This window comes from Oncorhynchus tshawytscha, linkage group LG16 (genome assembly GCF_018296145.1).
Source record: "Oncorhynchus tshawytscha isolate Ot180627B linkage group LG16, Otsh_v2.0, whole genome shotgun sequence".
In the NCBI taxonomy this organism is placed as follows: Eukaryota; Metazoa; Chordata; class Actinopteri; order Salmoniformes; family Salmonidae; genus Oncorhynchus; species Oncorhynchus tshawytscha.
This window is the reverse complement of record NC_056444.1, coordinates 71,732,443-71,746,636: the sequence shown is the minus strand read 5'-3', so window position 1 is coordinate 71,746,636 and position 14,194 is coordinate 71,732,443. Positions and strand designations below refer to the sequence as shown.

At 41.6% G+C, this 14,194-nt stretch overlaps 1 protein-coding gene across 2 annotated transcripts in view; it reads left to right on the top strand.

The window, feature by feature from the left end:
• LOC112216279 (von Willebrand factor A domain-containing protein 5B1-like) overlaps positions 1-13,883 on the top strand; it is a 54,760-nt gene extending 40,877 nt beyond the window's left edge. For both annotated transcript variants that reach the window (XM_024376149.2, XM_024376148.2), the window contains exons 20-21: positions 7,335-7,458; positions 12,349-13,883. In XM_024376149.2, the coding sequence (XP_024231917.1) occupies positions 7,335-7,458; positions 12,349-13,116 (892 nt within the window). In that variant the 3' untranslated portion in view covers positions 13,117-13,883. The remainder of the gene's footprint in view (positions 1-7,334; positions 7,459-12,348) is intronic.
• The last annotated feature ends 311 nt before the right edge of the window (positions 13,884-14,194 follow it).

Below are 14,194 nucleotides of genomic sequence, written 5' to 3'. Positions count from 1 at the left end.
AAGTCTTAGCACTCAAGTCCCAAGTCAAGTCTGAAGTCAAGACAGGCAAGTCTGAGTCAAGTATCAAGTCAAGACCAAGTATCAAGTCAAGTCTCAAGTCCTAAACTTTGAGTTTCGAGTCCTAAATAATTCATAATGTGCTCTTCACCAAATGTAATAGTATTTCATATTTTAACAAGAGTAATAGTTAGTATATTACATTTACGCAAATAATGAATGCTTTTAAAGATATCTATATATTTATTACTTTCCAAATAAACCCCCCCAATAGTGATCGACTATCGAGGATCGCTATGGGGGCTCAATCGGGCGATGTAGGCTTGTACACAATCTCCCAACCTTAACACACACACACACACTCTATGTGTGGTTACAGTAGGCTAACGTATGTCAATGGTTTTAGGAACAGCAGTAACATCAGGCAGGATTTAGGCTACCAACTGCCTAGCCAATTGTAGCTCAATCTTGGGTGCAATGATCACGTTCCCGCACTGACTGACTGTGTGGAGGCTCATTGATTTAACGTTACGTTGCCTACATGCTACACTAGTAAAGTTATAAATTATATAGCTGTCGGCTATATTAGCCACGACATACCGTTCTTTGTGCAGCTTTAAATGACAAACAAAGTGGGAAATTGTTGCGCCTCCGTCTGTAATTTTCTTCCCGCATGTTTTGCAAGTTGCAATCTGTTTTTTGTTGAAACAGCGTCGTCTTTATAACCGAAAATAAATATGTGGGGTATCATCTTTCCAAAGGCTCCATCTGAATTCACCCGCCAATGTTCTTCTGCACTGCCATGCACAACTGATTCTCAGCTGGCACAATTTTATTGGCTGATGCCGATTCAAACTGTAATCCGTTAAATCAAGAGCTGCACGCTTTTTTGGGGGCGGGGGGGGGTGTATCAAGTTAGGTCGAGTCAAAAGGCTGAAGTTCAAGTCAAGTCACGAGTCAATGGTGCCAAAGTCGAGTTGCAAGTCATCATATTTCTGACTCGAGTTCACACCTCTGCTACTTAGGGACTTACTAGATCTTATTTTCCCTTCCTGTTACTATACAGTGAGCTCCAACATTATTGGGACAGTGACACATCTTTGGTTGTTTTGGCTCTGTACTCCAGCACTTTGGATTTGAAATTATACAATGACTATGAGGTTAAAGTGCGGACTGTCAGTTTTAATTTGAAGGTATTTTCATCCATATCGGGTGAACCGTTTCGACATTACAGCACTTTTTGTACATACAGTTGAAGTCGAAAGTTTACATACACCTTAGACAAATATATTTAAACTCAGTTGTTCACAATGCCTGACATTTAATCCTAGTAAAGATTCCCTGTTTTAGGTCAGTTAGGGTCACCACTTTATTATTTTAAGAATGTGCACCAGTCCCTCCTGCATCAAAGCACCCCCACAACATGATGCTGCCACCCTGTGCTTCACGGTTGGGAAGGTGTTCTTTAGCTTGCAAGCCTACCCCTTTTTCCTCGAAACATAACGATGGTCATTATGGCCAAACAGTTCTATTTTTGTTTCATCAGACCAGAGGACATTTCTCCAAAAAGTGTGATCTTTGTCCCCATGTGCAGTTAGTTGCAAACTGTAGTCTGGCTTTTTTATGGCGGTTTTGGAGCAGTGACTTCTTCCTTGCTGAGCGGCCTTTCAGGTTATGTCGATATAGGACTCGTTTTACTGTGGATATAGATTATTTTGTACCCGTTTCCTCCAGCATCTTCACAAGGTCCTTTGCTGCTGTTCTGGGATTGATTTGCCCTTTTCGCACCAAAGTACGTTCATCTCTAGGAGACAGAACACACGGTATGACGGCTGAGTGGTCCCATGGTGTTTATACTTGCGTACTATTGTTTGTGCAGATGAATTGGGAAATTTGCAATTTGGAAATTGCTCCCAAGGAGGAACCAGACTTGTGGAGGTCTAGAATTTTTTTTGTGAAGTATTGGCTGATTTCTTTAGATTTTCCCATGATGTCGAGCAATGAGGCACTGAGTTTGAAGGTATGCCTTGAAATACATCCACAGGTACACCCCCAATAGACTCAAATGACGTAAATTAGCCTATCAGAAGCTTCTAAAGCCATGACATCAATTTCTGGAATTTTCCAAGCTGTTTAAAGGCAGTCAACTTAGTGATTGTAAACTTCTGACCCACTGGAATTGTGATAGTGAAATAATCTGTCTGTAAACAATTGTTGGAAAAATTACTTGTCATGCACAAAGTAGATGTCCTAACCGACTTGCCAAAAGAAATTTGTGGAGTTTTTCAAAAATGAGTTTTAATGACTCCAACCTAAGTGTATGTAAACTTCTGACTTTCTCTGTAGTCCCCCCATTTTAGTGGACCAAAAGTATTGGAACAATTTCACCTATACGTGTATTAAAGCAGTCAAAGGTTTAGTATTGTCACAATCGTTTGAAGCATACTCTGTGTTGTCTGTTCACACTGCTATGCTTTATCTTGGCCAGGTCGCAGTTGCAAATGAGAACTTGTTCTCAACTAGCCTACCTGGTTAAATAAATGTGAAATAAAAAATAAATAAAAATACTCAGACCAACGTGCAGCGTGATCTGGGTTCCACGTCTTTATTTAGTGAAACACAAAACAATAACGAAAGAACGACCGAAATTAACAACGAACCGTGACTACAGCGGTGCTACTTGAACTAACTCAAAACAATATCCCATAAAACACAGGTGGAAAAAATGTCTTAAATATGATCCCCAATTAGAGACAACGACAACCAGCTGCCTCTAATTGGGAACCATATCAAGCACACCAACCTAGAAATATGAAAACTAGAATACCCACATAGAAATAATAAACTAGAATACAACATAGACATACATATACTAAATCTCCCCCTAGTCACGCCCTGACCTACTATACCATAGAGAAACAATGGTTCTCTATGGTCAGGGCATGACAAGTATTTGGTCCAATATTCCTAGCACACAATGGTTACATCAAGCTTGTGACTCTACAAACTTGTTGGATGCATTTTCTGTTTGTTTTGGTTGTGTTTCAGATTATTTTGTGACCGAAATGAATGGTAGAAAATGTATTGTATCATTTTGGCGTCACTTTCATTGTAAATAGCAATATAATATGTTTCTAAATACTTCTACATTAATGTGAATGCTACTATGATTACAGATAATCCTGAATGAATCGTGAATAATGAAGAATGTTACAGATGCACAAATACCTCCCTAACCTGCCCTGTTATGTTATTGTGGTGAGATGTAACTTTCTCACTCGATTCATTCAGAATTATCTGTAATCATGGTAGCATCCACATTAATATAGAAATGTTTAGAAACATATTCTAATCTTATTTACTGTAAAAGTGACTCCAAAATACAATACATTATTTATCATTCATTTCTACTGGGCACAAAATAATCTGAAACACAACTAAAACAAACAACAAATAGATCCAACAAGTCACAGCTTGATGATGCTAGGAATATGGGACCAAATACTAAACTTTTGACTTCCTTAATACACATAAGTGAATTTGTTTCAATACTTTTCGACCCCTAAAATGGGGGATTATGCACCCGTTATGAATAAAATACCCTCAAATTAAATCGGACAATCTGCACTTTAACCTCATAGTCATTGTTCAAAGTGTTGGAGTACAGAGCCATAACAGAGGGTTTTGTGATGCAATCTCCACAGCAGGAATAAAGTAATCCATATGATGTATCTTATGTTAGAACAGCTATTAAAACATCTAAATCTCAAAAAGTGACTGTTGAGCTACACATCAATTTTAAATACTCTTAGATGAAGCACGAAAATGCTTAATATAGGTACCATTGACTTGCATTGGATTTGCGCCACAATGATTGCGGATGATGTCACCAAGGGGAAGCATGTACAGGGGAAAAAAGGATGTGCCCCAGAATTGACCCCTGAGGGACATCAAATCAAAATCAAATCAAATGTATTTATATAGCCCTTCGTACATCAGCTGATATCTCAAAGTGCTGTACAGAAACCCAGCCTAAAACCCCAAACAGCAAGCAATGCAGGTGTTGAAGCACATTGGCTAGGAAAAACTCCCTAGAAAGGCCAAAACCTAGGAAGAAACCTAGAGAGGAAACAGGCTATGAGGGGTGGCCAGTCCTCTTCTGGCTGTGCCGGGTGGAGATTATAACAGAACATGGCCAAGATGATAATAGGTCTGGGACAGGTAGCACGTCCGGTGAACAAGTCAGGATTCCATAGCCGCAGGCAGAACAGTTGAAACTGGAGCAGCAGCACGGCCAGGTGGACTGGGGCAGCAAGGAGTCATAATGCCAGGTAGTCCTGAGGCATGGTCCTAGGGCTCAGGTCCTCCGAGAGAGAGAAAGAAAGAGAGAAAGAGAGAATTAGAGAGAGCATACTTAAATTCACACAGGACGCCGGATAAGACAGGAGAAATACTCCAGATATAACAAACTGACCCTAGCCCCCCGACACATAAACTACTGCAGCATAAATACTGGAGGCTGAGACAGGAGGGGTCAGGAGACACTGTGGCCCCATCCGATGATTCCCCGGACAGGGCCAAACAGGAAGGATATAACCCCACCCACTTTGCCAAAGCACAGCCCCCACACCACTAGAGGGATATCTTCAACCATCCTGAGACGAGGCCGAGTATAGCCCACAAAGATCTCCGCCACGGCACAACCCAAGGGGGGGGTTGTCAGACAGGAAGATCAGATCAGTGACTCAACCCACTCAAGTGACGCACCCCTCCCAGGGATGGCATGAAAGAGCACCAGTAAGCCAGTGACTCAGCCCCTGTAATAGGGTTAGAGGCAGAGAATCCCAGTGGAAAGAGGGGAACCGGCCAGGCAGAGACAGCAAGGGCGGTTCGTTGCTCCAGGGCCTTTCGTTCACCTTTACACTCCTGGGCCGGACTACACTCAATCATATTACCCACTGAAGAGATGAGTCTTCAATAAAGACTTAAAGACCGAGTTTGCGTCTCTCACATGGGTAGGCAGACCATTCCATTAAAATGGAGCTCTACAGTATAGGAGAAAGCCCTGCCTCCAGCTGTTTGCTTAGAAATTCTAGGGAAAATTAGGAGTCTTGTGACCGTAGCGTACGTGTAGGTACTGTATATACGGCAGGACCAAATCAGAGAGATAGGTAGGAGCAAGCCCATGTAATGCTTTGTAGGTTAGCAGTACAACCTTGAAATCAGCCCTTGCCTTGACAGGAAGCCAGTGTAGGGAGGCTAGCACTGGAGTAATATGATCAAATATTTTGGTTCTAGTCAGGATTCTAGCAGCCGTATTTAGAACTAACTGAAGTGTATTTAGTGGTTTATCCGGGTAGCCGGAAAGTAGAGCATTGCAGTAGTCTAACCTAGAAGTAACAAAAGCATGGATTAATTTTTCTGCATCATTTTTGGACAGAAAGTTTCTGATTTTTGCAATTTTACGTAGATGGAAAAAAGCTGTCCTTGAAACAGTCTTGATATGTTCGTCAAAAGAGAAATCCGGGTCCAGAGTAACGCCAAGGTCCTTCACAGTTTTATTTGAGATGACTGTACAACCATTAAGATGAATTGTCAGACTCAACAGAAGAACTCTTTGTTTCTCGGGACCTAGAACAAGCATTTCTGTAGAAAGTTTGCAGCCATCCACTTCCTTATGTCTGAAACACAGGCTTCTTGCGAGGGCAATTTTGGGGCTTCACCATGCTTCATTGAAATGTAGAGCTGTGTGTCATCCGCATAGCAGTGCAAGTTAACATTATGTTTTCGAATGACATCCCCAAGAGGTAAAATATATAGTGAAAACAATAGTGGTCCTAAAACGGAACCTTGAGGAATACCAAAATTAACAGGAAAAACCATTCACAGAGACAAACTGATATAATTCCGACAGATAAGATCTAAACCAGGCCAGAACTTGTCCTTGTAGACCAATTTGGGTTTCCGATCTCTCCAAAAGAAAGTGGTGATCGATGGTATCAAAAGCAGCACTAAGGTCTAGGAGCACGAGGACAGATGCAGAGCCTCGGTCTGCCATTAAAAGGTAATTTACCACCTTCACAAGTGCAGTCTCAGTGCTATGATGTGGTCTAAAACCAGACTGAAGGATTTCATATACATTGTTTGTCTTCAGGAAGGCAGTGAGTTGCCACGCAACAGCCTTTTCTAACATTTTTGAAGGAATACGCAGATTTAAAGAGGCATCCGTAATTTGCTTTCTAATAGTTATGATCTTTTCCTCAAAGAAGTTCATGAATTTATTACTGCTGAAGTGAAAGCCATCCTCACTTGGGGAATGCTGCTTTTTAGTTAGCTTTGCGACAGTATCAGAAATACATTTAGGATTGTTCTTATTTTCCTCAATTAAGTTGGAAAAATAGGATGATCGAGCAGCAGTAAGGGCTGCTAACATCACAGTGAATAGGTGCTGGGTACAATACTGAACCACCCATGCTCACCGAGAAACGACTCTATGACCTGAACCAGTCGAGGGCAACACTGGAGATTCCCACCCACCTCTCCAGCTGGTCAACAAGGATGTTACAGTATGATCAATAGTATCAAACGCGGCACTGAGATCCAAAATAACTAGAATATAGCTTTCACCGGCATCAGCAGCCAACAGAAGGTCATTACTGACTTTCAATAAATCAGTTTCTGTGCTGTGAAGTGAGTGCAAGCCCAACAAGCCACCTTTTGCTTGAAAACAACTTTTTCAAAAAGCTTGGATAAAAAAATACATTTAGAGAGAGGTCTATAATTATTCTGTGAGGAGGTCGAGCTTTAATAACAACACCGCTCAACAGAATCCTTTATACATCTCCTTTCTTCACCTCACCCCGATATCACCTTTATCTCTGAGGCACACATTACCACTCAGGTGCTTTTGTCCGCTAGGCACCATTCATGCATCGCTCAGTGTGAGGAAAAATGGCCCTTTTCCTATCCTTTAACAAAATGAAAACCACTTCACTGTGTGCCAGGGCCCTTGAGGTCCATTATATTCTTTAGGATGCTATTGAGTTCTATTGAAGGAAAGATCTTAAAATTCGCATTGACCACTTATCCTGGAGCGTCTTTTTTTGTCATGAAATAACAAACGGAAGAGGCATTTGGTGTTTGAGTTCAGTTGTTATTTTATTGAGCTATATGTATGTGCTGAAAATGGCAGGGTCATGGTAAGACCATAATAAGGGCTGTGTATGCTCCTTTACGTTGCAGAGAAATTCCAATGTATGTACTTGTACTCACAAATGGTAATGAATGAAAGGTAAAGTTGAACTCGAGATGTTGCATTCCTCTCCTCTACTCTACAGGCTGACTCTCAACCGGACGAGACTCCTGACCCGGGCCGCCAGGGGCTTCATGTTTCGCTCACACAGCAAAACCAGCGACTCTGTGGGGGAGAGTGAGAACGAGAACAAAGACTACATTCCTCTGGTGCGTTGCTGCACAGGTCCACCATTCGTTTTAGTTAAAAGACTGTTCGCTGGATCTAAATACAACCAACTGCCCATATGTTCTACATAGATTTTAAGAATGTTTACTGTCATTCACCATTGACAAAAGGGCATGTTTTTGAAAATATAAAAGTTAAATGATAAACTCAAATAAAATCAGATTTTATTTGTCACATACACATGGTTAGCAGATGTTAATGCGAGTGTAGCGAAATGCTTGTGCTTCTAGTTCCGGCCATGCAGTAATATCTAACAAGTAATCTAACCTAACAATTTCACAACAACTACCTTATACACACAAGTGTAAAGGAATGAATAAGAATATGTACATAAAAATATATGAATGAGTGATGGCCGAACGGCATAGGCAAGATGCAGTAGATGGTATAGAGTACAGTATATACATATGAACATATGAGATGAGTAATGTAGGGTATGTAAATATTATATGAAGTGGCATTGTTTAAAGTGGCTAGTGATACATTTATTACATCAATTTTTCCATTATTAAAGTGGCTATAGTTGAGTCAGTATGCTGGCAGCAGCCACTCAATGTTAGTGATGGCTGTTTAACAGTTGTTGTCCTTGATGATCGTTTTGGCCTTCCTGTAACATCGGGTGGTGTAGGTGTCCTGGAGGGCAGGTATTTTGCCCCCAGTGATGCGTTGTGCAGACCTCACTACCCTTTGGAGAGCCTTACGGTTATGGGCAGAGCAGTTACTGTACCAGGCGGTGATACAGCCCGACAGGATGCTCTCGATTGTGCATCTGTAAAAGGTTGTGAGTGTTTTCGGTGACAAGCTGAATTTCTTCAGCCTCCTGAGGTTGAAGAGGCGCTGCTGTGCCTTCTTCACCTCGCTGTCTGTGTGGATGAACCATTTCAGTTTGTCCGTGATGTGTACGCCGAGGAACTTAAAACTTTCCACCCTCTCCACTACTGTCTCGTCGATGTGGATGGGGGGCTGCTCCCTCTGCTGTTTCCTGAAGTCCACGATCATCTCCTTTGTTTTGTTGACATTGAGTGTGAGGTTATTTTCCTGACACCACACTCCGAGGTCCCTCACCTCCTCCCTGTAGGCCGTCTCGTCTGGGCATACTTGAACTAGTCAGTAAAGATATAAAGGAGTTGAAGACAAAAAAGCTGCAACAATGAGAGAAAATCTGGTACTTACTGGTATCAAAGCAAATGAGGGCGAAGATGTTAAGGTGTAGGGAAATAGTTATTTCTGTAAGCAATACCGATCCCAGGCGACAAACTCAAACGTGTACACTGTTTGAGACAGAGAGATGAGCACCCAAATGTTGACAAATTTGCATTCTTTAAAGATAGAATATTAAAGATAAAATTACCGCTGGTATGAAAATAAGCATGAATGAGCAGTTCCCAAAGGAAATTGCAGAACGGTGCAAAGTTCTGTACTCACTCTTCAAGGTGAATAGATTAAAAGGGAAACGTGTAGCTCTCGTAGTCGATAAACTGTGTATTGATAACCAACTGTTCAAAGACACCAAGACTACTCCTAAGCTATTCTAAATATTTCCCAGAGTCGAATAATGGAACACCCAATACTAACCATGGTAGGGATTGTATTTATTTATTTTTTACCATAAAATACAACAAACTGATAAAGAAATAAACTACAATATACTATACCGTTCAAGATAGGGAATGTTGTAAAATAATTAGTATTCAACTTTCTATTTATAGTATATATAAATAGATAAAAGACAGCATTAGAAGAAAGGATAATAATGCAAAAGTTTGCAAAAGTCTGAAATGAGGTAGGAATAAACATGTAGGGATAAAACACAGGACATAGACACAGTGTTTGGGCATGTGATGGAAGGTGAGGTGGATGTTTTTGTGTTTGGAAAAGTGTAGGGTTAAGTGAGTAAAAAAGGAAAATGGTTGCAAATGCCAGAGCCCATGTGTGTCTGCGAGGAGGGGTTGTGACAGAGAGAGAGCTTTCAATTTTGTGTGGATATGTGATATACATTTTTATATAAATTATGAATATAGTGTATTTATTTATTGTCCTATCATGATGGAACGGTCCCCAACCCTATACCCTAGACACCCACCTGAGCAACCCATACACTAAGGGGAAGTCCTTATCTGTTTTATAGGTCTACTGCAAGTATATGCAGCCAAGGCAGAAATATTAACATGGTCAGCAGCACCGCCCCCTCAAGATTCTGAGTCTGCCTGGCAGGGTTGGTCTTACAAAGCCAAAGCGCCCGGATGGGTGAGCATAATATACAAGGAATTTTTCAGAGCTGCTAATGAGAACCTTAACGACCGTGTACCTATATCCGGTGGGAATTCCGGTGAAGTGCACCTACCCAGGTAGTGGCAGTGCTGGCAACACTAGCTGCAGTAACCGATGGGGAGGGGGTCACAACTCAGACAATCACAGAGGGGGGAAATTATTGTGGCCCTGGTGGCACAAAATATACAAAGGTCTAACTGCACAGATACTTGGGGAAATGGTCACAATGGGGGACCAATGTGTGTGTATCTGAGATCTATCAGCTAGGACTTGACATTGGTTAATCAAATCTCCCCATTCTTGCTCAATTTTGCATGCCTCTCAAACAGCTTCAACTGGGCTCAGGGATAGAACAACTGTTGAACATCTGATATTGATTGTGTGTGTGTGTGTGTGTGTGTGTGTGTGTGTGTGTGTGTGTGTGTGTGTGTGTGTGTGTGTGTGTGTGTGTGTCTCACATCTGTTGCTATGGAGTAATGATGTTAAGGACAATATAAGATGAATTCCAATAATTGTTTGCCAAAATAACAATTGCTTGCCAAAAATGTTTTTGAAATGGCAATCCTGGTTCTAGGTAACAATCCTTAGCAATCCTCTATTCTGACTCTAGTCCTCAACTGGCAGCTTCATTAATTAGTACCTGCAAGACACCACTCTCAATGTCAACAGTGAAGAGGCGACTCAGGATGCTGGCCTTCAAGGCAGAGTTCCTCTGTCCAGTGTCTGTGTTCTTTTGCCCATCTTAATCTTTTCTTTTTATTTGCCAGTCTGGGATATGGCTTTTTCTTTGCAACTCTGCCTAAAAGGCCAGCATCCTGGAGTCGATTCTTCACTATTGGTGTTTTGCGGTACTATTTAATGAAGCGGCCAGTTGAGGACTTGTGAGGCGTCTGTTTCTCAATCTAGACACTTGAATGTACTTGTCCTCTTGCTCAGTTGTGCACCGGGGCCTCACACTCCTCTTTCTATTCTGGTTAGAGCCAGTTTGCGCTGTTCTGTGATAGGAATAGTACACAGCGTTGTACGAGATCTTCAGTTTCTTTGCAATTTCTCCCATGGAATAGCCTTCATTTCTAAGAACAAGAATAGACTGACGAGATTCAGAAGAAATGTCTTTGTTTCTGGCCATTTTGAGCCTGAAATCGAACCCACAAATGCTGATCCTCCAGATACTCAACTAGTCTAAAGAAGGCCAGTTTTATTGCTTCTTTAATCAGAACCACAGTTTTCAGCTGTGCTAACATAATTGCAAAACGGTTTTCTAATGATCAATTAGCCTTTTAAAATGATAAACTTGGATTAACTAATACAACGTGCCATTGGAACACAGGAGTGATGGTTGCTGATAATGGGCCTCTGTATGCCTATGTAGATATTCCGTAAAAAATCAGCTGTTTCCAGCTACAATAGTCATTTACAACATTAAGAATCTCTACACTGTATTTCTGATCACATCATTGTCCTGATGGAAGGTGAACCTCTGTCTCAGTCTCAAATCTCTGGAAGACTGAAACAGGTTTCCCTCAAGAATTTCCCTGTATTTAGCTCTATCCATCATTCCTTCAATTCTGACCAGTTTCCCAGTCCCTGACGATGAAAAACATCCCCACAGCATGATGCTGCCACCACCATGCTTCACTGTGGGGACTTTATCCCTGACCTGTTTGGAAAACTCCTTGGTCTTCATAGTGCTGCTTGCTTGGTGGTGCCCCTTGCTTAGTGGTGTTACAGACTCTGGGGCCTTTCAGAACAGGTGTATGTATACTCAGATCATATGACACTTAGATTGCACACAGGTAGACTTTATTTAACTAATTATGTGACTTCTGAAGGTAATTGGTTGCACCATATCTTATTTAGGGGCTTCATAGCCAAAGGGGGTGAATACATATGCACGCACCACTTTTCTGTTTTTAATTATTATTTTTTTTCTTCATTTCACTTCACCAATTTGGACTATTTTGTGTATGTCCAATACATGAAATCCAAATAAAAATCAATTTAAGGTTGTAATTAAACAAAATAGGAAAAACACCAAGGGGGTTGAATACTTTTGCAAGGTACTGTATATGGGGGATAGAACCATCCTAGCTCTGCAGGTTTTGCTATGAAGAGACAGAATCATTAGATCATTTGTTTTGATACTGTCCATATGTACAGTAGCTTGTTTTTTTGTTGCAGGTTCAGAAATGACTGAAGAATTACAACATTTACCTGGAGCTAACTCTGCCAATAGCACTGCTGGGTGATTTGAAAAGTCATAGTCAATCGATCAATAATATTATAATACTTTTAGCAAAACATTTTATCTTTAGTTTACAATCTGTAGAAACTATGATAACAGTACAGTTGAAAAATATAACAACTGGATGGTCTTCAGAGATAGATGGGAGGGGTTGAGAGTAGCTGAAGGATGGGATTAAAAACAAACAAAAGATACCTATTATAAAATACATGTATATAGCATGTATAAACTTGGAGTAGAAGCCTTTGTGTTGTTAGTTTACCATTAGTTTACTCCAATTAGGTGAGGGTTAGGGGAACATAATAAAGGAAAATATATTTCACAATTTGTATTAAACTACCTCTCTCTGGTACAGGTGTCCTTACAGTTGGCATGTGGTGCGTTCTGTCTGGACATCGCTCTGTGTGAGGCCATCAACGTGTCCATGGACAAGCTGAAGTGGACGTCTCCCTTCACCAGCCACCGGGTCAGTCTGGGTCACCACGTCTCCCACTCAGCCAGCCGCCGCTCAAACAGCAGCGCTGCAGACAACAGCCACAGGTCCACCTCTCCATCTCCGTTTCAGAGCTCAGCTAAGGAGACAGAAACCAGCCTGGCAGGCCACCACCAGCACAAGCCTGGAGACCTGGTTGTCAGCAGCCACAGACAAGGGGGGCACAGCCCCTCTCACCTGGCCAGGAGTCCACGGACTGAGGGTTGGCCTGGGTCTTCTCCTTCCTTCCTAGGCGGCCCCTCCACCCCTACCTCCTCCACCTACGCCGAGCACCCTCTCTCCCCTCATTCCCAGACAGACAGCGGAAGGGACTCGGAGTCGGAGAGCGTGGAAACCCCCCCAGCAGCGCCTCCTGGTGGCCCGGGGTCCAGGAAGAGGCTGAATACGGAGGGCATGGTGTGGGCCACGGCTGTAGCCCTGGCCTGGCTGGAGCACAGCTCGGCCAGCTACTTCATAGAGTGGGAGCTGATAGCAGCTAAGGCTAGCATGTGGCTCAGTGCCCAGACCATCCCTGAAGGAAAGGACTTAGCCTCAGTCAAGTCTGCTGCCAACCAGCTCTTTATCATCCTCAGACACTGGGACGAGAACCTGCAGCTCAACATGCTCTGCTACAACCCCAACAGTGTCTGAGGCTGATTGCATCGCATGCACCGTCCTCCATCCGGACATATCCAACCATGCTATGCTAACTGACTAACGCTTTATTTGCTATTTATTTTTTGCCATTTTGACTATTGCCGAATTTGTTAGTGCAGCTATTGTGAGCATTGTGTCGTAGAATTGATTCTGTTATGATAACTTCTAAACCTGTCAGAAGCTTCCCAGAGGCACAAACTTGCTTGTTGTCTCCCTTTGGGTGGATACATTCACCAGCTATGGGTCTGATTAAACATGATTCTATTCACATGGTGAAGGAAATCAGAAGTGTAAGAGTAAACGTACATATTCAAAAAAATAGAAGTTTATGAAAATATATGTATTGTTTTATTTATGTTTAATATTTCCATCATATTGATGTCCAATGATGAGAGAATATGCCAAAACAATTCCCATGAGACTTTTACAATTATTTATATTGCATCTAATGTGTTTGATCATCACAATCATTTCAAAATCAATATTGTGATATATGAAAATTTGCCTGGTCCCAGATCTGTTTGTGTCTTGCCAAATATGGCCAATTCCATTTCTCATGTTTGATGTCTTCGTATTGGTTCAGAAACTGTCCTTTTATCGCTGTTTATTTTGTATTCATCAGCCATAAGTGCCTAACAATGATTAAACACAAACAAAGATTGGTTATCAGAAATACGTATTTAGATGTTTCTCCGTTGTTATTGTTTGTCCTTTCCTTTGTCCTTTCATTTCCTTTGTCATTTCCTTTCCTTTGCCCTTTTCTTTGTCCTTTCCTTTGCCCTTTTCTTTGTCCTTTCCTTTGTCCTTTCCTTTCCTTTGTCATTTCCTTTCCTTTGTCCTTTCTTTGTCCTTTCCTTTCCTTTGTAATTTCCTTTCCTTTGTCCTTTCCTTTCCTTTGTCCTTTTCTTTCCTTTGTCCTTTCCTTTGTCCTTTCCTTTCCTTTGTCCTTTCCTTTCCTTTGTCCTTTGTCCTTTTCTTTCCTTTGTCCTTTCCTTTCCTTTGTCCTTTTCTTTCCTTTGTCCTTTGTCCTTTCCTTTCCTTTGTCATTTCCTTTCCTTTGTCCTTTCCTTTG